Consider the following 24016-nt stretch of genomic DNA (forward strand, 5'->3'; position numbering starts at 1 on the left):
TTCATTTTACATATCCATTTTCATTTTATTTTTTTCATATAAATTTTATTTTGTGCAGCTTTTCTTTATCAAGTTCAAACTATTAAACACTTCAAAATAATCCTTCAGCCCTGAGTGTTGTTCAGCAATATAAATGTTACTTGTAGGATATGCCTGTAGCGTGTAAGAGAATGGCCGCTCCGCCTGTGTACAGAGGCTGGGTACAGTGTGTGCTTGTATATATACACTCCTGCTCATTGTCAGTTAAGATGAGGGAGAACTTGAGAACAAATACAATACTATTAGATATTACTGCAGGCACCATATATGCGCTAATCCTACTCCATTACTAGATCAGCAGGCTTTCGTAAGCTGGTTGGCACAGAGAGAGCATTGATTTTTGGGACAGCAAATCTAATTGTGGCTGGCAGATAAGCCAATGGGTTATTAAGAATGTCCTATGGAAAAAGGCAGTAACCTTAACTCCTTGCAAAATGACCAGCCTTAAAGAGAACCTGTCCGGTCTCTTATGACCTCCAACCCAGCAACAGTCATATGTGTATGCCAAAATTCCCAACCTAACCAGCCCTGTATAATGCCATTTTACTAAAAATCAATGTTTAAAAAAGCATTTATAAAGTGCGCTAGTCCTATGCAAATAAGGCCTTGACTAGTCAATGGAGCATTGTTTCCCCCAGACTAGTCGGCCCTCTTTCCATGTTAATCACACCCCTGTGGGTGTGATAACAGGAAAAAGAACCAGCATCTTCGCAGTTCCTGTAAATTTTGCGCGCGCCTCATTTCGGCAGCATCAGTGCAGCTCTGAAGCAAAGTGTACACATCTCAACTTTAGAGAGGCACACTGCGCATGATCGGAAAAACAGCTTCTGCACTTCTGATCATGTGCAGTACTCCTCTCTGAAGGCAAGACGTGTACACCCAGCTTCAGACGCGCACTGCGTATGATGTGAACTGTAGAAGCTATTCTTAAATCATGCGCACTGCGCCTCTCTGAAGGCAGGACGCGTACACCCAGCTTCAGAGGTGCACAATGTAAGAATAGCTTCTACAGTTCAGATTATACAATCGTGCACACTGCGCCTCTCTGAAGGCAGGACGCGTACACCCAGCTTCAGAGGCGCAGTGTGTATGATCTGAACTGTAGAAGCTGTTCTCTCAATCCTGCGCAGTGCACCTCTCTAAAGCCAGAACGTATACATCCGGTTTCAGAGGCACAATGACACTTCTGAAATGAGTGCGCGCATGCGCAATATTTCCAGGGTCTGTGATGACACCAGCTCTTGGAAATCATGTTATCACATTCACAGGAGCGTGATAACATGGAAAGAGTGCAGACTAGTCTGGGGAAGCAACACTGCTTTGACTTGTCAAAGGCCTTATTAGCATAGGGAAAGTGGAGCTTCTAAATGCTTGTCTTAAACACTGATTTTAGTAAATAGCACTATATACATTTTTCAGCCGACAGCCATCTTGGAGGTTTTTCCTATACATAGACTGGAGAACAAAGCAAGTGCTACTATATGAGAGCTGCTGCAAATCATCTCTCGTGGCAGCTTATCTCAGAAAGAACAAGAGGATCTGAAGTCCAAAATCAGACAGGCTGGATCCTTATCTTCACTGAGATCTGTTGGGGGGGAATTTAGGATCACCAATGGACTGACTGCAGGCCGAACCCAGCTATATAGGCAGGTTCCACCACTGTTAGACTAAGGCTATGTGCGCACGTGTGCGCTCTGCACCGCACCGAAAATGTGCGCTTCAGAGCGCAGCTGAAAAGCTGCGTTCTGAAGCGCATGCTGCCTCTCCCTATAGACAGCATGTAGAACGCACGAAAGAAGTGACATGTCACTTCTTAGAACGCAGCGATTCAGCAAGCAGCTGAAGCGCTGCACTCTAATATGCCACGTGCGCACAGCCCCTGCACAATCTCCCTAGACTGTGCAGGGGACGCAGGACACATGCAGTTACGCTGCGGTGCAGAACGCAGCTTAACTGCATGTAATACGCACATGTGCGCACATACCCTAACATTGATAGGGGCTTTATGGTTTACTGAGGGCTATGTGGTTTGGGGGGGGGGGTTTCACCCTTGTGGCATTAGTCTAATGCTTATTGTTTGCACTTATGAAAATATTTTGTATTCATCCTTTTGATTAAGTCACAGTTTAGTATCTAAAATGAGTATGTATGTATTAGCGATTCGCCAAGTCACAAAGGTTGCCATGTGATCCTGGAGCATAGTTGAAAATGGCAAAAGATGGCGTCTGATAAATATTAAATTTATTTTCTGCACACATTACTAATTGCTAACAGAGGGGGTAATAAGAGAAAAGAAAAAAAAAAAAAGTGGTCCTTTAAATGATAAAGTATTTCCTACAGCCACCACTAGAGGGAGCTCACTGCATTCATTCATATTTAAAATAAAAAATGGCACTGTATTGCCATAAGCAACTGCAGATAAAATGTATATTTATCATTTAAAGGAATTGTCTGCAAACAACTTGTGTCCTATGTTTGAAATGAGTGTCACACAGACAATAAATACAGTTGTATGTAATGGAGACAGTAAACTAAAGGGTTGCCAATTTCTCACTCCTATAGACAGTGCAGTGTCAGTGCGCATGCCTAACTACCAATATTAAAATGGAGAGTAGTCATTTTAATTTTAACAAATATTGTATTTAAAAAAACCTTACATTAGAATGATCTGTGTTAAAAGTAAAGCAGAAACTACTTTCCAAAATGGTATTAAGTCCTATATGTGGAAACAGCATAATCCCGGCATGAGAGATTTCTGAAATTTAGGCTGTTGGTAAGGCGATATATGCAAAAGAAAAGAAAAGTAGAGCGGTTGGTATTGAGACTCCACTTCTCATTTTCGGGAGCACTTACATGAATGTTGATTGGTGGCTTTAGGTAACACATTTATGTTTCCTTTGCATCAGCTTTGATAATTTTCCTCATGTCTTTAGTTATTACAAATGTGCTGAAGGTTCCCTGGAGCAGTAAGTGGCAGTAGACCAGACGGGCACTTACGTTGTCTTCTCAAAGTACAAATTACCACCTACTCACAGCTATTTTATGTATCATTCTGACTATAATTACCATGGACTGTGGGTGGCAATGACAATATTAGAAAAGCTCTTCCTTTTTGTAACCTCATTCCTTCTAGAGTAGCACATCTCTGGCAAGGAAGCATTGTGGAATAGTTGCTAAATCTACATATTAAGTATTTTGCCCAATGGTTATTATATTCCCTAAACCCCGATGAATTTGCCCTTGTACTGGACTGCATTCAATAACTTCCCCGTCTACCGTCATAACCCCAGTGCTTTCTGATGGCTCTATCCTAAATGCCACCACAGGAACGTGGGTCAGGTGAGGTATCTCTTGGTCTAGATGAGTTCCTTTTTCCATTGCCATGAATAGTTTGATAAGAGATGTCCGTGAGATTCTGGAGGTGGCATAGAACAAGTGAATGTTGCCGTCTCCTGGACCTTTTACCATAGGAGCTGTAAAGTGTTCGGCGCCTAGATGAGATTGATAAAGAGCAAGGACAAGAACAAATTGGTCTTCTATTGTGTGCCAATGACTGGGAACAGGTTGGTCCAGTGGTACCAATAAGGAGTCTTCCAATAGCTGTGGCTCCATACTATCTGAGGAACTATTATTTCCAGAGTTACTAGCATCAGGAATATTCAAGGCAGAGCCCATCTCTTCTGACTGGAGATATGAAAGTCGCCCTCTATATGTTCTCAGCGCTGTTAGACGGACTAAAGTGCCAACAGAGAAGCGTGCGTAACCCATAAACCTATACTTCTCACTCTCTATGTCAACATCTGAAATAAAGCCCCATGCCAAGCTAAGGAAGGAGAAGATCCTTTGTTGGGAGGCGGTGGTTATGGAGACAATATCCAGGGGTCCAGGATAACCCTTACATAATATGAAAGCACAATTGGTCAGAAGTTTGGTTCCAGTTACTTGCTGGTGCCTGGAAAACAAAAGAAAAAAAATGAAGCTAATAACATAGATTAAGCCAACTTACATTTGCATTGGTGGCAACAACTTAATAGTTACCGTTAACAGAACAGTCATTGGTTTTGATTTATATATGATCACAACCCCCTGCTTTGTAACAATGACTGGTCAAGATCCCCACCGAAGCTCCAGCCTTAAGGCTGCTTTACACGCTGCAACGTCACTAGGGATCGCACTCGCCCGTGTCGTGCGTGCGTCACGGGCAAATCGCGGCCTGTGGCGAACAATATCACTACGACTAATCACACGAATTTACCTTCCTAACGATGTCGCTGTGGACAGCGAACAAACTCTTTTTTTAATGGGGCGGTTTGTGCGGCGTCACAGCGACGTCACACAGCTGGCCACCAATAGGGGCGGAGAGCAGCTGCATTAACGTCAGTCCCATCTTGTTGCTGGAGGACGCAGGAACGCTGTTCGTCGTTCCCAGGGTGTCACATGTAGAGATGTCTGCTGCCTTAGGAAAGCCGAACAACCTGCGTCCAAAATGAGCAACGATATTTGGGAAAGGAACCCCTTGTCAACAATTTGACGTTTTTCGGATCGTTAGCAGTCGCTCGTAGGTGTCACACGCAACGACGTCGCTAACGAGGCCGGATGTACATCATGAATTCCGTGACCCCTGCGATATCTCGTTAGCGATGTCGTTGCGTGTAAAAGCGGCCTTTAGACTCATTCATAGATGATCAACTTTATTATAACAAGGTGATGAGTAATCAGAAGAGCACAATAGGGACTTATCAATTTTTGTTTGTAACAAAACTATTGAAAATTGTGTGATAAATTCATAGTACAATCTGTTAATATCACATACAATTTCCTCAGGCAACACTGACAAGAGAAATAGACATGTTGGGTGAAAGGCTTAGGGATAAAGCATTTTCCCTGTAATAAGAAGGTAGCTTTGTAAGTGCTACCTATAGCAAGAAAACAAAACACAGAGATAAGATGAACCTAGCATTGATGCTTTATGACAAAGTAACACTACTCTCTTTCATCCTTTGTATGATGGATACTATTGACTCACAAGATAGCCCATAATTTTAACTGGAAGAAAAGTGCTGTGTGCAAGGCTATATTCTTTGTTTAAAGGGTTAGGCTTAACATAGCAAGGGGATCACTTGCCGATCGCTGGGGGTCTTAGTGGGGGTTCCTTCACTGAGTCTGAGGCTACGCTCACATGAGCGTATAACACAGATTAGTTCCATTTGAGGTTTCGTCGGGTGGCACTCACTCCAATGTCATACTAAGGGGCAGTGCCAAACTTTTTTTTTTGTGCAAATACGGCAAGAGAAAAAATTTGCAGCATTCTGCGATTGGCAGCATATTCAGATCACACGCACCCATACAAGTCTATGGGTGCATGTAAAACATTAGACTGCACTGGTGTCATCCGAGTAGTCTGATTACAAGGACACAAAAACAATAGAGAAATTAAAGAGGTGGTCCCACTACAATGTATAGTGGCCACATCGCTTTAAAGCGGAGAATGAAGGCTTTTTCCAAATACCTTCTGTTGCCAATTCTGCCTGTGAGCGGTACTATCGTTGTCCGATCAGTCCCCATCACGTGATCTGCTGTGACCGCTGATGTCCGGTCATGTCATGTCAAGTTCTGGAATAGGAAGTTGACCCGGCATCACCATGGTGGGACCCAGTCTCCCTGAGTGAGTGGGCTGTGAGCGGAGTTTCACCTCTTGTTACAGCCCAGCATTGTGCGTTCTGTCCTTTACTACTTTCCTTAACAGAGCGCTGCAAGCACACACAATGCTGGGCTGTGATGTGTGATGAAACGCCGCCCACAGCCCCGTCACTCAGGAAGGTATTTAGAAAAAGCCTTCATTCTCCGCTTTAAATCCATGTGGTCACTATACATTGTAGTAGACCACCTCTTTAAGTTCTCCATCTTCTCCTGACAGCGAGTTCCAATTCTATCATGCGAGAGAATCAGATCACACTAATCAAACTCTGATCAGTGTCAGCTCAGAGTGTCATTAGTATAATCGCCCTAATTCTCTCACATGCCGTGTAAGCGCAGCATAAAGGAGATTGAGGGCTCTATAATGTATGGAGCTGTACCTAGTAAAGTTATTAAATACACACATTATATATGATATCTAGCTTTCTTTGTGGCCTTGAATGACCTCAGACCCGCCCCTTGTCAAACTGAGTCACTGGATAGTAGAAATAGACATGAAGCAATGACTATTGTTTGCATTAGTAAGAAGATCTCAAGAACTCTGCACCTACTTTATTCCCTTTAATTCTGTTCTTACTATGTTTACATTGCATGCAGTATATGATACATTACACATCAAAAACTTGTTAATTTGTTAGATCTAAAAAGTAATTCTGTATATCTCCTCAATAAAGTTCATCTTGTTAAAACAAAATGTGTATTTACACATACACACTTCAAACCAGAAGTTTACATACACTATCTAAAAAGACACTTATGCATGTTTTTCTCACTATCTGACATGAAATCATAATAAACCTTTCCAGTTTTAGGTCAATTAGGGTTAACAAAATTTATATTTGCCAAATGCCAGAATAATGAAAGAATGTTTCAAGGCATTTTTATTACTTTCTGTAAAGTCAAAAGGTTACATACACTTAAGGGTACTTTACATGCTGCGATATCGGTACCAATATCGCTAGCAAGCGTACCCGCCCCCGTCGGTTGTGTGACACTGGCAAATCGCTGCCCGTGGCGCACAACATCGCTTACACCCGTCACACGGACTTACCTACCCTGCGACGTCACTCTGGCCGGCAATCCGCCTCCTTTCTAAGGGGGCGGTTCGTTCGCTGTCACAGCGACGTCACACGGCAGCCGTCCAATAGCAGAGGAGGGGCGAAGATGAGCGGCCGGAACATGCCGCCCACCTCCTTCCTTCTTAATTGCCGGAGGACGCAGGTAAGGAGATGTTCGTCGTTCCTGTGGTGTCACACATAGCGATGTGTGATGCTGCAAGAACAACAAACAACATCGTACCTGCAGCAGCAACAATACTATGAAAAGAAGCGACGTGTCAACAAGCAACGATTTTTCACTTTTTTGCGCTCATTGATCGTCGCTCCTTGGTGTCACACGCTGCGATATCGCTAACGACGTGACCCTGACGATATATCGGTAGCGATGTCGCAGCGTGTAAAGCACCCTTAAGAGTACTATGTCTTTAAACAATATGGGACAGTCCATATGATGATGTCATGTCTTTGGGAGCTTCTGATAGGTTTATTGGCAACATCTGAGTTAATTAGAGACACACCTGTGGATGTATTTTAATGTACACCTGAAACACACTGCATCTTTGTGTAGCATCATGGGAAAGTCCAAAGAAATCAGCCAAGATCTCAGCAAGAGAACTGTGGACATGCACAAGTTTGGTTCATCCTTGGGTACAATTTCCAGATACCTGAAGGTACCTTGTTCATCTGTATGAACAATTATATGCAAGTACAAACAAGATGGAAATGTCCAGCCATCATACCGTTCAGAAAGGAGACAGGTTCTGTGTACCAGAGATGAACGTGCTTTAGTCAGACATGTGCATATCAACCCAAGAACAAAAGCAAAAGACTTTGTGAAGATGCTGGCGGAAGCTGGTAAGATTGTGTCATTATCCAAAGTGAAATGAGTATTGTATCAACATGTGCTGAAAGGCCACTCTGCAAGAAAGAAACTTTACTCCAAAAGAAACATAAAATACAAGATTAATGTTTGCAAATGCACACAGGAACAAAGACCTTAACTTATGGAGACCTGTCCTGTGGCCTGACAAAACTAACATTTTAACTTTTTGCCCATAATGACAATCGTCACGTTTAAAGGAAAAATGGAGAAGCTTTCAAATCTAAGAACACCATCCCAACTGTGAAACGGGGGTGGCAGCATCATGTTGTGCGGTTGTTTTGCTGCAGGAGGGACTGATGTGTGCCGCCCGCAGCAACCGGGCTGCTCGGATCCGGACCGGGGGGGTGGGGGGTGGGTCACGCGGACACGCCTAATAAAAAGGGGGACGTAGTTGTACGGCCTTGGCCGTATTCGGTTCGTGACGCCACCCACGGTGTGTGGTGAAGTGGGACACCACCGCTGCTGCTGTGGGATACCCGGGGGAGATGTAGTGGCAGCCGGATGTTAACCCCTCCGTGGGTAGGGATGGTTGCCCCGGGGCCCAGTGTCTCTGTGCAGGGTAAGGCAATAGCACGCCTGGATGGACCAGGGGATGTTTGGTTACTCACAATTGAATGAATCACACGAGTCTTTTTGTAAACCAAGGTGCTGGTGGCCGGCTTCCGCGGCCGGTTGTACTCTGGTCCCCCACCCGGGCTGGTAGTCGCCGTCTTTTCCTCTGCACTAGTTGTGGTTGTGTGTTTAGACTTCCCGGTATGGAACACAGGAGTCCGCTCCAGGCTGTCTGTGTGCCTGAGGAGCCGTGCCCGCTGACGCTGACCCGTGGGATCTATGGGCCCTGGCGGTTGCCCTATCCCTCTCTGTGGGTGGTTGTCTGCTTTTGGGACTTTGGTTGGGACAGGACCTGTAATCCTGCCCTCAATCGGTTGATTAGCTAGGCAGTTGGTTCCGGTCAAGGCTTCAGGGTACGAGTACCCCCTATGTGCACGGTTTCCGGTCGGGTCTCCGGTGTCGGTACCGGCGGGATCCAACCCTGTCCCGGTCCTTCTCGGATCTGCCGAGCCGTCTTCCCGTCTCCTGCTGACGGAGACCACCGTCTGCCACCTAGCCAAGGTACCAGGGCTCCGACCCTGGCACCATCCAACTTGAACGTCTCCTCTGCTAGAGCTACACCTAGCCTCACTCCTCTCAACTTGAACTACAACAGATGCACTTTACAAAATAGATGGCATCAAGAAGAAAGAAGATTACGTGGCAATACTGAAGCAACATTTCAAGACAACAGCCAGGAAAGTAAAGCTGTCTTTCAAATGGACAATTAAACGAAGCATACTGCCAAACTGGTTACAAAGTGGCTTAAGGATAATAAAGTCAATGTTTTGGAGAGGCCATCATAAAGCTCTGATCTCAGTCCTATCGAAAATTTATGGGTTAAGCTGAAAAGACAAGTGCGAGCAAAGTGACCTACAAACATGGCTCAGTTATACCAGTTCTGTCAGGAGGAATGGGCCCAAATTCCTTCCAACTATTGTGAGAAACTTGTGGAAGGCGATCCAAAATGTTTGACCCAAGTCATACAGTGTAAGGGCAATGGTACCAAATAGTAATAAAATGTAGGAAATCTTTTGTCTTTGCAGAAAGTAATAAAAATGCCTTAAAACAAATCTCTTTCATTATTCTGGCATTTGGAAAATATAAATAATTTTCCTAATTGACCTAAAACAGAAAAGGTTTATTCTGTCAGATGGTGAGAAAAAAACATGCAGATGTGTCTTTTTCAGACTTCTTCTGGTTTCAACTGATATATAAAATATATGCGCATACATACTCACTCTGTACATACATACGTACATGTGTGCGCGCACACACGTCACTGCTTATATGAATGTGTGGAAAGGGCCATTGTGACAGTAGTACATACTTATAAAATGACATCTCAAGAATATGGTAAGTCACCACTAACTGCCCATTTAAGAAGAGCACCAGAAAGTTGGAGGATGTTCAGCTATCGGTATAAGCACCACATTGCAATTAAGAAAAAGTCCAGTCCATGCATTAAGAAAGTCTATCCATAAGTTAAAGGAAGAACACTGAAGAAACAATTATGATCTACAGCTGAAGAACACACTGTAGATGTGAGTCGCTTGTCATCTGGACATTAACTGGTAGGCGAGTTCATACATCCAGATGAACCCTCAGAACTTTCCGATTATATTCTGTCTGTATATTGACCTCTCATTTCTCAGTTTCCAACCATTATGAACATGGTGGTAAGGTGAAGAGTTCACAAACTGCTGTGTGTTCAAGATTCAGCTGTCCCATCTGTTATCAGCTGCTTGATGAGCTCTCTGGGGATTTAGAGGAGGGAGATATAGCCTTCATCTGTGAATGGTCCTAGATATCTGAGGGGGCTATATGTTCTTCTTTGTAGTTTAATAATGAATATAATGATGGGGTATGCTGCAAACCAATGTGACCAAAATTGACATAGTAGAGCACTCTTGTAATATAGTAAAGCAAATGTTCTGTAAAAGCACACCCTCTAGTACTAAGGGGTGCTTCACACACAGCGAGATCGCTGCTGAGTCACAGTTTTTGTGACCTCATTAAGCTGGGTTTACACACTGCAACATCGCAAAGGACATCGCTGTAACGTCACCGGTTTTGTGACGTTATAGCGACCTCCCCAAGTCTCTGTTGAGTCGCTGGTGAGCTGTCAAACAGGCAGATCTGGCCAACGACGCAACAGCGATCCGGACCTGCAGAGCGACCTAGCTGGTTGTTGGGGACGTTGTAAAGCAACTTTTTGAAAGGGAAGTCGCTGTAAAGTCCCCTTTACACACTGAAACTTTCTAGCGATGCATACTGCACAGCGGGAAACAAAGGACCTAAGAATGGTCCTGAACGATTTGTAGCGATCACAACTTCACAGCAGGGGCCAGGTCGCTGATGTGTTTCACACACTGCAATGTCGCTGGGGAGGTCGCTGTAACGTCACAAAACCGGTGACGTTACAGCGATGTCGTTTGCGATGTTGCAGTATGTAAAGCCACCTATAGCGATCTCGCTGTGTGTGACACTGAGCAGCGATCTGGCCCCTGCTGTGAGATCGCTGCTCGTTACACACAGCCCTGGTTCGTTTTTTTATTGTTGCTCTCCCGCTGATAAGCACACATCGCTGTGTGTGACAGCGAGAGAGCAACAATCCTGAATGTCCAGGGAGCAGGAGCCGGCGTCTGACAGCCTGCGGTAAGCTGTAACCAAGGTAAACATCGGGTAACCAAGGTGGTTACCCGATATTTACCTTCCTTACCAGCCTCCGCAGCTCTCACGCTGCCAGTGCCGGCTCCTGCTCCCTGCACACACAGCTAAGTGGTGTGCGCTGGTAACTAATGTAAACATCAGGTAACCATACCGGATGTTTACCTTAGTTACCAGTGTCCGCAGCTTCCAGACGCCGGCTCCGTGCAAGCGCAGCGTCGCTTGCACGTCGCTGCTGGCTGGGGGCTGGTCGCTGGTGAGATCTGCCTGTTTGACAGCTCACCAGCGACCATGTAGCGATGCAGCAGCGATCCTGACCAGGTCAGATCGCTGGTCGGATCGCTGTTGCATCGCTAAAGTGTGAAGGCACCCTAAGAGTACCTATGTCACTTAGAGCAACTATCAAAAGAACACCAGTACCCAGCAGCTACACACTGAACAGAGCTGCAAAGATCAGCTTCCTTCAACACACTTACATTCGGCGGCCACTGGAGCAAATAATACCTGATCAATGGGGGTGCCAGGTGTTGGACCCCAATGATGTGATATTGAGGACATATCCTATATAGAAAGGTCATAATATGCAGTGCTGGAGTAATACTGAGTACAAGCCGCAAGGTTCCCCCCTTAATTGGAGGTCCAAAAGCAATACGCCTTATGATCACCTTTTTGTTAGGGTCATCCTTACAACAAAAAGGGATGGTCAACAGTGAACATCCACAAAGTTTCATATACTACACTGCACTGGAAAAAGTATACATAGACTGTAGTATAAAGTAACTTTTCTCTAAAGTGTAACAGAGGAAGCTACATGTATGAGACACAGATGAAGTATATCTTGTCCACATAAACTATATGGACATATGGAGGGTCACATAACACCACCATAAAACTGCAAAAGCAAACTAATAAGCAAAGGTAGTGTAACTGCACAATGTGAACTGGATTTTATAACATTTCACGAGAAAGAAAAAGAAAGTAAAATACCCCACTGGTCCTTCAAGGGCTGTACCATGGTTTAATCATGATACAATAAAAATACAGTTTGGGATGAGTTTACTAAAGCTGCAGTTTCATACACCCGTGCACAGTGCGGCGGGGCAAGATGCCTCAAATTTATTAACAGAGCCCCTACTAAATCTGAAGCATCTTTGCCTGTCAGTGCACCCGAAACTTAAATCCAGTATCTAGAGAAAATTATAGCAAAACGATCAGCCCCAAGACCCCTGTTCCCCGTCACTAAACCTGGACCAAGACATTTGTGGGGGGAGAAAAAAAAAATTGGTGGAGAACAGCCTTGATAAGGTATATTTATCGGATGAATTAATCTTTGCTATATAAAAACAGAAAAAATAAAAAGGGATGATATAAACGTGGATCCAAACCATTTGGTCTTCAGCTGTTGCAAAACTACAAGTTTGGCTTGCGTATGACTACAGCGGCGGGACTCACAGTGAAGATCATTGACTTACACTCTACTGGTGGGTATCCGCAGCCATTTCCCCTATAAGATGCACATACTGTACATACAATACATGTCCCTCAGCTTTTTTACTCTACAGTGAGAGATACTGTCATATTTCCAAGAAGCATGGAAATGGAGTATAGCGCCCTCTAGTGCCGGGGTATGTTTCTAGACAATCACAAACCTACTCATGAGTTGCTGTCATTACGGAGACCTAATTACAACTGACAATAGCGTCAAACAATGTGAAATCCCTTCGTCATGTAATCAAATTGACACACGGACACTCAGAAGACTCCTATGTACTTCTTTGTAGCCTTACCCAGAATAATGATTGATAGATGCAGCCAGCCCATTCCCTGAGCCACCAGGCAGGATAGAGAGAGGCGTTTTAATCGCCTTTGCCCAATCTGATCGCTCCATTAACCCATTGATCACCTGCAATAAAGTACAAGGATTTAGACATACAAATTTGAAAACAGTATGGTAAAGAGCAGGGAAGATAGTTTTTAGCCACTTACCTCAAACATTAGTCCATCCCCTGACATCACCACTATGGCATCCCAGGATGACAGATCTTGCTCCTGCACCAGTTCACGCGCTTGATTGGGTCTCTCTGTAGGAGAAGGCAACACAATGAACACATTACACCAGCACTAGAATGTATGGAAGCCTTATATATGAAATGAAATATTTAAGATACTGTCATTTTAGGTTGGAGGAACATTGACATCTCAGGATAAGTCATTAACTGTCACTATGAGACCTTGATTCACCCAGTATGCCAATGCCCTAAGACCTACATATCTTCATCACCTTCAATGATCAAATTCATCTATAAATCCTGCAAATTACTATCAATGTCCTAAGAGCATGCACACACATTTATTGGGATGATTCATATAGAGTAATAGCCGAACATGTTGAAACACTTACTTAATTTTCTGAAAACATTATTATTTCTCCCTAAAAATTATTGCGATTACACAAAATTTTGCAATACACGTTTATTTCCTTTGTGTATATTGAAAGAACAAAATACAGAGTGAAAAGAAAAAAAGAAAAAAAAAAAAAAAAAAAAGACAAAAATTGGACATAAAGCTTGTGATGGTCATTCAAACTCACTTGTGGCAAACAATAGATGTGGGCAATATGAAAAGCACAGTTGAAAACAGATATAAAGGGGAGAAGTTGACTCAATCTTTGCATTGTTTGGTTGTGTGTGCCACACCAGGCATGAAGAACAGAAAGAGAAGAAGACAACTCAAGTATGAGGACTTGAGAAACAAAAATTGTTGAGAAATAAAAATTATCAACATTCACAAAGTTACAAGTCCATCTCCAGAGATCCTGATGTTCCTTTGTCCATGGTGCGCAACATAATCAAGTTTATAACCCATGGCAGTGTAACTAATCTACCAGGACGGCAGAGAAATATTCATGAAACGTTGCAATGCAGAATAGTCTGGATGGTGGATAAGCAGCCCCAATCAAGTTCCAAAGAAATGTAAGATGTCCTGCAGGCTCAGGGTGCATCAGTGTCAGTGCGAATTATCTATCTAAATTTGAATGAAATGTAACGCTATAGCAAGAGACCCAGGAGGATCCCACTGCTGACACAGACATAAAAAAGCTAAACTGCAGTTTGCCAATATTTACATGAGCATGTTAATATCCTTCTGGGAAAAGAGTCTTGTGGACAACTTAGACAGATAGTGCTTTTTGGCAAAGCCCATCATTCTACTGTTTACCAAAAACAGAATGAGGCCTAAAAAAGAAAAGAACATAGTACCAATATGGTGAAGGCTCAATGACGTTTAGGGTCATTTTGCTGCCTCTGGCACGGAGTACCTAGACTGTGCAAGGCATCAAGAAATCAGAAGATTATCAAAGATTTTATGTCGCAATGTAGTGCCCTTGTCAGAAAGCTGGATTTGCGCCTAAGGCTGGAATCACACTTCGAGTGTAAAATAGGTCCGATTCTCATTCCAGAAAGTAGGACGATTTGTTCTCACATTTCATCAGTGTGCTGTCAGTGTGCAATCAGTTTTTTTTCCTCATCAGCTGCTACTCATGTACTGTTATGTACAGGAGCATTTACATTGTTCTCTGCTACATGATAGAAATCTATTGAGAAAACCGGATGTCACTAGGATGGTCCGTGTGCCATCAGTGTGACATCAGTTTTTTTCACGCACCCATAGACTTACATTGAAGAGACTTGTGCAAGAAACTCACCAAAACACAGCATGCTGTGATTTTTTTCCCAGCCCGATTTGGACTGAGAAAAAAAAAAAAATAGATCTGAGATGCCTCATTGATTAACATTTGTCCTAGTGCAATGCGAGATTTTTCGAGTTAATCGCAAGTGTGACTCCAGCCTTAGGTTATAAGTCTTGCAGTAGGAGAATGACCCCAAACATACTTCAAGAAGCACTGGACAGTTTTGAGGTGGCCAGAAATGAGACCAGATCTAAATCCCATTGATACCTGTGGAGAGATCTTAAAATTGCTGTTGGGAGAAGACATCTTTAAATATGAGACCTGAAGCAGAAGAGTGGTCCAAAATTCCCGTTGAGAGGTGTAAGAAGATTGTTGATGGTCATAGGAAGCGATTGCATTTATTTATTCCAAAGGATGTGCAACCAAATATTAAAGTTGAGGGTGCCAACAATTTTGTACTATTTTGGGCGTTTTGTGTGAAATTATGTTTAATTTGCCTTTTTTTTTATTATTTTGTGGTGTTCAAATGCATACAAAAAATTAAAAAATAAAAAACACGTGTATAACAAAACATGTGTAATAGCAATAATTTTCTGGGAGAAATACCGTACCTCATTTCCTGGCACAATTTCAAGGGTGAAAAGACTTTTGGCCTTAACTAAGTCAAACACAACAATTACGACAATTTGCCTCATCACTGGTTACACATTTATCAAACTTCCTGCAATGTCATCACTTTAAGTCCATGACCATATTAATCATCGGAGAACCTGCCATGAAGGTGATCTAGACCACAGTTACAGGAGAAGTAAGGAGGGCAGTTCTTGGGTATGACTCTCCAGGCTGCAGTACCCAAATCTAAAATTGGCATTAGAGGATAGGATAGGTACATTAGAACAGACTTCTGATCGGTTTCCAATAGCTACAGAATTGTGAGGATACAGACACCCCATTATCACAACAGGCAATTAACAAAATCTAGAGTTTAGGTGTAATGAGAGTCTGAGTTGAGTAATTTTGTGGAACCTTATAACGTTTGGACGTTATCCCCTATCTATGCAATAGGACCGCTGGAACCCCATCAATCTTGAGAAATGGTCGACCATGAGATCTGATGATTTTTTCATTCTTATAGAAGTGCTGAAGACTAGCTCAGAGGGCAACCTTAGGCTATGTGCACACAGTGCGTTTTTCTCGGCGTTTTTGCGCGTTTTTCGGGTGCGTTTTTGGGCTCAAAACTGCATGACTTTGCTTCCCCAGCAAAGTCTATGAGTTTTCATTTTTGCTGTCCCCACACAGCGTTTTTTTTCAGCTGCGTTTTTGTGGTGACCACAAAAACGCAGCATGTCATTTATTCCCGCGTTTTTCACTGCGCTTTTCATCCATTGAGTGCAATGGGATGTTGAAAGACGCAATGAGAAACGCAAATAGCTGCGTTTTGGTGCGTTTCTAAGACCAAAAACGCAGCTATAAACGCAGGAGGTGGGTAGCAAAGTGACGTGTACAGGAAGAGGATTCCTTCTGTCAGTAAATACAGAAGCGCGAATCCTCCCGGTACCGTCACCGCTGCGTCCACCTCCCGTCCTGTGCATGTATGCTGCCGTGTACAGGCGGGAGATGGAAGCGGCTGCGAAAACAAAAGTTAACAGTAGAAAGAAAAAAAAAAAAAGTCATACTCACCTGTCTGCAGCCTCCCGGTGCCATGCCCGCTCCCAGATCCTCCTCCCGGTCCCGCCACTCCGGGTGTGTGCAGTCTCCCCGGGTACGTATGCCTGCAGGATGCAGGACCTGGCGATGGATCACCTGATGCAGTCACCTGACGCATCAGGTGATCGTAAGTCTCGGGCTGACGCCGGCGCCCAGCCGGTATCAGCGGATTCGTCAGGAGACTTCATCCCTGATTACCGGCAGCTGCTGCAGCGATCGGACGGGATCAGACTCCCGCCCCATTGCTCAAGGAGCTGCCGGTAATCAGCACATAAGTGAGTATTATTTTTTTTATTTTTTTTTTGCACCGATGCATCAGCTGATTGTATAATTGGCTTTTATACAATCAGCTGATGTGTGATGTGCTTCAGCCCCTAGAACCTGACACATCATCTGATCGCTCTGCCTTCCAGCAAACCGATCAGATGATATTGGATCCGGATTGGACGGCGCGGGACCCTAACCCAGGATTACTGCGGAGGGGGGTTTATTTCAATAAAGATGGAGTCACTAATTGTGTTGTGTTTTATTTCTAATAAAAATATTTTTCTGTGTGTTGTGTTTTTTTTTTATCTTTACTAGAAATTCATGGTGGCCATGTCTAATATTGGCGTGACACCATGAATTTCGGGCTTAGGGCCAGCTATACAGCTAGCCCTAACTCCATTATTACCCAGCTTAGCCACCCGGCTTCAGGGCAGCTGGAAGAGTTGGATACAGCGCCAGAAGATGGCGCTTCTATGAAAGCGCCATTTTCTGGGGTGGCTGCGGGACTGCAATTCACAGCGGGGGTGCCCAGAAAGCATGGGCACCCTGCACTGTGGATTCCAATCCCCAGCTGCCTAGTTGTACCCGGCTGGACTCAAAAATTGGGCGAAGCTCACGTCATTTTTTTTTAAAATTATTTCATGAAATTCATGAAATAATTTAAAAAAAAAGGGCTTCCCTATATTTTTGGTTCCCAGCCGGGTACAAATAGGCAGCTGGGGGTTGGGGGCAGCCCGTACCTGCCTGCTGTACCCGGCTAGCATACAAAAATATGGCGAAGCCCACGTCATTTTTTTTGTTTGGGGGGGCAAAGAAATCCTGCATACAGTCCTGGAAGGAGGATGCTGAGCCTTGTAGTTCGACAGCTGCTGTCTGCTCTCCTGCATACACTATTGGATGGAGGATGCTGAGCCTTGTAGGTCTGCTCCCCCTGACTCTCCCTCAAGCATACAGTCCTGGATGGAGCATGCTGAGCCTTGTAGTTCTGCAGCTGTCTGCTCTTCTGCATACACTAGTGGAGAATGAAGAACACATTGAAGAAGGAAATGACATCAGACCTTTTTTTTTTGTTCACTAATAAAAGTCGCATAAGGACGCAGTGAGCAAAAACGCAGCAAAAAACGCACCAAATCGCGGCAAAACGCGTGCGTTTGCCGCGTTTTTCGACGCAGGTGCGTTTTTAGCGGCCAAAAACGCACAAAAACGCAGCGTCAAAAAACGCAGTGTGGGCACATAGCCTTAGTCCCACCAAGTGTGTATGGAGCAGCAGTGTACATGATCTCAGGATCAAATTTGAGAATACCCCTTTAGGCTAAGTGCACACACTGCGTTTTTTTTATGCTGCGTTTGTGCGTTTTTTAGGGCTAAAAACGCACAGAAACGCAGCGTCTTTAAAAACGCATGAAAAAACTGCATGCGTTTTTACCGCGTTTTTGGCTGCGTTTTTTCTCACTGCGTTTTTCTGCGTTTTTTCTCAGTGAACATTGCCATTAAGATTGTTGTTCATTCTCCACTAGTGGATGCAGGAGAGCAGACAGCTGCAGAACAACAAGGCTCAGCATGCTCCATCCAGGACTGTATGCTGGAGAGTCAGGGGGAGCAGACCTACAAGGCTCAGCATACTCCATCCACTAGTGGATGCAGGAGAGCAGACAGCAGCTGCAGAACTACAAGGCTCAGCATCCTCCATCCAATAGTGTATGCAGGAGAGCAGACAGCAGCTGTCGAACTACAAGGCTCAGCATCCTCCTTCCAGGACTGTATGCAGGATTTCTTTGCCCCCCCAAACAAAAAAAAAAAAAAAAAAAATGACATGGGCTTTGCCATATTTTTGTATGCTAGCCGCGTACAGCAGGCAGGTACGGGCTGCCCCCAACCCCCAGCTGACTATTTGTACCCGGCTGGGAACCAAAAATATAGGGAAGCCCTTTTTTTTTTTTTTTTTTTTTAATTTCATGAAATAATTAAAAAAAAAAAAAATATGACATGAGCTTCGCCTAATTTTTGTGTCCAGCCGGGTACAACTAGGCAGCTGGGGATTGGAATCCACAGTGCAGGGTGCCCATGCTTTCTGGGCACCCCCGCTGCGAATTGCAGTCCGCAGCCACCCCAGAAAATGGCGCTTTCATAGAAGCGCCATCTTCTGGCGCTGTATGCAACTCTTCCAGCTGCCCTGGTGACGGTGGCTCGCTGGGTAATAATGGGGTTAGGGCTAGCTTTATATTATCAGCTGGCCCTAAGCCCGAAATTCATTGTGTCACGCCAATATTAGACATGGCCACCATGAATTTCTAGTAAAGATAAAAATATTTTTCTGTGTTTTTTTTTATTAGAAATCAAACACAACACAATTAGTGACTCCATCTTTATTGAAATAAAGAACCCCCCTCCAAAGTAATCCTGGGTCAAGGGTCCCGCGCCGTCCAATCCGGATCCAATATCATCTGATTCAGTTTGCTGGAAGGCAAAGCAATCAGATGATGTGTCAGGTTCCAGGATGTAAATCACATGACATCAGCTAATTGTATAAAAGCCGTTTATACAATCAGATGATGCATCAGTGCAAATTAAATAAATACTCATTTATGTGCTGATTACTGGCAGCTCCTGGAGCGGAGGAGTCTGATCCCGTCCGATGATTGCTGCAGGAGCTGCCGGTAATCAGTGATGAAGTCTCCTGACTGCATCCGCTGATAGGTTAAACCGGCCGGGCGCCGGCATCACCCAGAGGCTGACGCGTCAGGTGACTGCATCAGGTGATCCATCGCCAGGTCCTGCAGGCATACGTACCCGGGGAGACTGCACACAGCCGGAGCGGCGGTACCGGGAAGAGGAGCTGGGAGCGGACATGGCACCGGGAGTCTGCAGACACGAGAGTATGACATTTTTTTTTCTACTGTTCACTTTTGTTTTCGCAGCTGCTTCCACCTCCCGCCCAGACATGGCGCCGCACGGGAGCTGACATGCACAGGACTGGAAGTGGAAGCGGCGGTGACTGTACCGGGAGGATTCACGCTTCTGTGTTTACTGACAGAAGGAATCCTCTTCCTGTACATGTCACTTTACTACCCACCTCCTGCATTTATAGCTGCATTTTTGGTCTTAGAAACGCAACAAAACGCACCAAAACGCAGCTATAACAACAATTTGCGTTTCTCATTGCATCTTTCAACATCCGATTGCACTCAATGGATGAAAAACGCGGTGAAAAACGCGGGAATAATTAACATGCTGCGTTTTTGTGGTCACCACAAAAACGCAGCTGAAAAAAAAAAACGCTGTGTGCAGACAGCAAAAATGAAAACTCAGACTTTGCTGGGGAAGCTAAGTCATGCAGTTTTCAGGGCAAAAACGCACCCGAAAACCGCTCAAAAACGCCATGTAAAAAGCAGTGTGTGAACTTACCCTAAAGTTTTACTTGTACTGTATTTACTTGTAGTTTTTAATTATATCACTTATCTGTTCTAGACAAAATGTTATTAGTTCATCTGCTTCTTAGTTTTAGGTTATGTACTGCAATGCTCTTTGGAGCAATTCTTTTCTGCTACATAAAGACAACCGTAGAGCACCGTGTAAATATTTCTGGGGCCTACAGCTAAGGCCTCTGTCACACTTCAGGATTAAAAACGTAAGTGTCTTACGTTCCGTTTTTCGGGTGCGTGTTCTGTTTTTGATGTCCGTTTCTCCGGTACGTACGACATCCGTGTGATGGCGTATGCTTGCCGTGCGTGCGTGTTGAATGTACGTGTATGCGTGAGATACGTACATGTCATGTCCGTGTGCAGTCCGTATGGAGTCCGCGTGTCTTGAGACGTTTCACCATTAAAAAATAAATAAAAGAAACGCACACGGACCATACGGAAAACACACGTACATGGTCCGTGTCACTTACGTGCAGACACAGACCCATTGACTTTAGCGGGTCAGTGTCTGCATGATGCCGGAGAAACGCGGACATGTCATTCGTGCAAAAAAAAAAAAAAACGTACACTTACAAACCACACGGACACACGTTCCGTGTGGTTTTACGTATGTGTGCCTGTTACCATAGGGCAACATTGGTGCACGTGCCGCTGGTACGTGCAAAAAAGTACCAAACACATACCGGCGGCACGGATGTGTGTTGGAGGCCAAATAGAAATATCAGTTCTAATCACCAAACAAGAGCTGATATGCCCGATTCTTCATTGCATTTGCAAATTTTTGGTCTAGTTTTCAGTGCTTATCACATGTATATGATTTGAGCCAAAGTAAGTTACATTTTGGTCTCTTTTGAAGTCTACTTTGTGTGTGTTTGCTTTTTTTTTTCCTGTTGATCTCCACTGAGTGTTTTTTGCTCTCTAGAAGTTGGCGGCAGATTCACCAGTTGTGACTTCATGCACTTTACGTCTAGATGTACTGCAAAAGGCCGGAAAAGAGAATTTTGAAGACACAAGTTGTGGATGTGAAAAGTCATCATGGTTGATAACGATGACTATTTTCTATTTTTGCATATATACTCTTCTATTTTTCTATAGGGAAATTGTGTTAGCCTTATTTTGCAGCCTTTTTTCAACATATGTATATTAGTCTGTCTCTCCATTATAAACTAAACACATGCTATGCCCCTTCCGTATAATTTCTAGTTTGTAAACGTCCGTACAGTTAGGTCCAGAAATATTTGGACAGTGACACAAGTTGTTATTTTAGCTGTTTACAAAAACATGTTCAGAAATACAATTATATATATATATATATAATATGGGCTGAAAGTGCACACTCCCAGCTGCAATATGAAAGTTTTCACATCCAAATCGGAGAAAGGGTTTAGGAATCATAGCTCTGTAATGCATAGCCTCCTCTTTTTCAAGGGACCAAAAGTAATTGGACAAGGGACTCTAAGGGCTGCAATTAACTCTGAAGGCGTCTCCCTCATTAACCTGTAATCAATGAAGTAGTTAAAAGGTCTGGGGTTGATTACAGGTGTGTGGTTTTGCATTTGGAAGCTGTTGCTGTGACCAGACAACATGCGGTCTAAGGAACTCTCAATTGAGGTGAAGCAGAACATCCTGAGGCTGAAAAAAAAGAAAAAATCCATCAGAGAGATAGCAGACATGCTTGGAGTAGCAAAATCAACAGTCGGGTACATTCTGAGAAAAAAGGAATTGACTGGTGAGCTTGGGAACTCAAAAAGGCCTGGGCGTCCACGGATGACAACAGTGGTGGATGATCGCCGCATACTTTCTTTGGTGAAGAAGAACCCGTTCACAACATCAACTGAAGTCCAGAACACTCTCAGTGAAGTAGGTGTATCTGTCTCTAAGTCAACAGTAAAGAGAAGACTCCATGAAAGTAAATACAAAGGGTTCACATCTAGATGCAAACCATTCATCAATTCCAAAAATAGACAGGCCAGAGTTAAATTTGCTGAAAAACACCTCATGAAGCCAGCTCAGTTCTGGAAAAGTATTCTATGGACAGATGAGACCAAGATCAACCTGTACCAGAATGATGGGAAGAAAAAATTTTGGAGAAGAAAGGAAACGGCACATGATCCAAGGCACACCACATCCTCTGTAAAACATGGTGGAGGCAACGTGATGGCATGGGCATGCATGGCTTTCAATGGCACTGGGTCACTTGTGTTTATTGATGACATAACAGCAGACAAGAGTAGCCGGATGAATTCTGAAGTGTGCCGGGATATACTTTCAGCCCAGATTCAGCCAAATGCCGCAAAGTTGATCGGACGGCGCTTCATAGTACAGATGGACAATGACCCCAAGCATACAGCCAAAGCTACCCAGGAGTTCATGAGTGCAAAAAAGTGGAACATTCTGCAATGGCCAAGTCAATCACCAGATCTTAACCCAATTGAGCATGCATTTCACTTGCTCAAATCCAGACTTAAGACGGAAAGACCCACAAACAAGCAAGACCTGAAGGCTGCGGCTGTAAAGGCCTGGCAAAGCATTAAGAAGGAGGAAACCCAGCGTTTGGTGATGTCCATGGGTTCCAGACTTAAGGCAGTGATTGCCTCCAAAGGATTCGCAACAAAATATTGAAAATAAAAATATTTTGTTTGGGTTTGGTTTATTTGTCCAATTACTTTTGACCTCCTAAAATGTGGAGTGTTTGTAAAGAAATGTGTACAATTCCTACAATTTCTATCAGATATTTTTGTTCAAACCTTCAAATTAAACGTTACAATCTGCACTTGAATTCTGTTGTAGAGGTTTCATTTCAAATCCAATGTGGTGGCATGCAGAGCCCAACTCGCGAAAATGGTGTCACTGTCCAAATATTTCTGGACCCAACTGTATGTAAATTATACTATATTAACAACGCAGCCCTTTCTGACACGTATATATTTCTATAAATGGTGGTTGTCCGTTTTTCATGTTAAACAAAGCATGTGCGACTTTGTCTATATGTCTGTTTTATATACTCCAGGGGAGGAACTACAGCCTTCACCATTATGATCATCTTTTCATCTGTTTGGTTTTTGTTGCTATCATAGCCCACGTATGCACGCTTTGATATATTACGTAATTTACCTGTTTGTTCCCTTACACCTACAGGTACTATATAAACGTACTACGTTCGGATTTTCAACATCTTCATGACATGGTTTGTATTTTTGTTCCCGTGGGGAACTAACGAATGTGTGGTTTGGTATACCCTGCGCATGCCTAGAGTTTACTATAGAAATCTTCATAATCTGATGTATTGCTTCACACACGAGCCATGATTCTTTCTATTTACACATCTTACCCCTTAGCGCATGCGCTTATGTCACTTGTGGAGCACTCCACGGGGTCTGGGGGAATACTCGTCACCGGGACGGTGAGGGTGTCACGGGTGGCCCTGCCCGGTTTCGTGACCCCGAGGTGTCCACAAAAGGGGAATGTGGAGAAGGATGGCGGGATGATGAGGATGAAGGGGTTGAGGATATTGGGAGTAGTTGTCTCATGCGGCAAGGGATTAGCTGCCGCTGCGCGTGTTGTCCTCTGTGGCGGATGGTGTCGCAGCTTGGATGGTTCAGCTCCCCACAGGTAGAGCTAGGCCCCAGGGAAGATGATGGGGGTAGTAGTCTATGGTGGTGTACGCTGGGGTGTAGGACTGAGGACGCCGACAGTAACTGGACAACACAGGCCGGTATCCCAGCCCAGACTGCACAGGAAAGCTCGTTCCAATCAGGACTTGAGCTCCCCATTCTGGCCTGAGTTAGGAAGTGTTGTGTGTGATTGTACCTGACATGGAGACCTCCCTGCTGCTTCCAGGCATAGCATTGCCCCCCTGGTGAGGAGAACAATGCCACTGTGGCTCCCATGACCACTGGGATGACACAATTGACCTTATGTTTTACTTCCAGTTATGGCACACACCATGTATTCCTGAACTCTAAAGGTACCGTCACACTTAGGGACGCTCCAG

At 44.1% G+C, this 24016-nt stretch overlaps 1 protein-coding gene across 5 annotated transcripts in view; it reads right to left on the reverse strand.

Annotated features, from left to right (window-relative positions):
- The window catches only part of SPHK1 (sphingosine kinase 1), a 113095-nt gene continuing 89079 nt past the window's right edge, over positions 1 to 24016 (reverse strand). For all 5 annotated transcript variants that reach the window (XM_075349576.1, XM_075349574.1, XM_075349577.1 and 2 more), the window contains 3 exons: positions 12925 to 13019; positions 12726 to 12841; positions 1 to 3991 (listed from right to left, as the gene is read on the reverse strand). In XM_075349576.1, the coding sequence (XP_075205691.1) occupies positions 3226 to 3991; positions 12726 to 12841; positions 12925 to 13019 (977 nt within the window). In that variant the 3' untranslated portion in view covers positions 1 to 3225. The remainder of the gene's footprint in view (positions 3992 to 12725; positions 12842 to 12924; positions 13020 to 24016) is intronic.

Source organism: Anomaloglossus baeobatrachus, chromosome 5, assembly GCF_048569485.1.
Source record: "Anomaloglossus baeobatrachus isolate aAnoBae1 chromosome 5, aAnoBae1.hap1, whole genome shotgun sequence".
Taxonomy (NCBI): Eukaryota; Metazoa; Chordata; class Amphibia; order Anura; family Aromobatidae; genus Anomaloglossus; species Anomaloglossus baeobatrachus.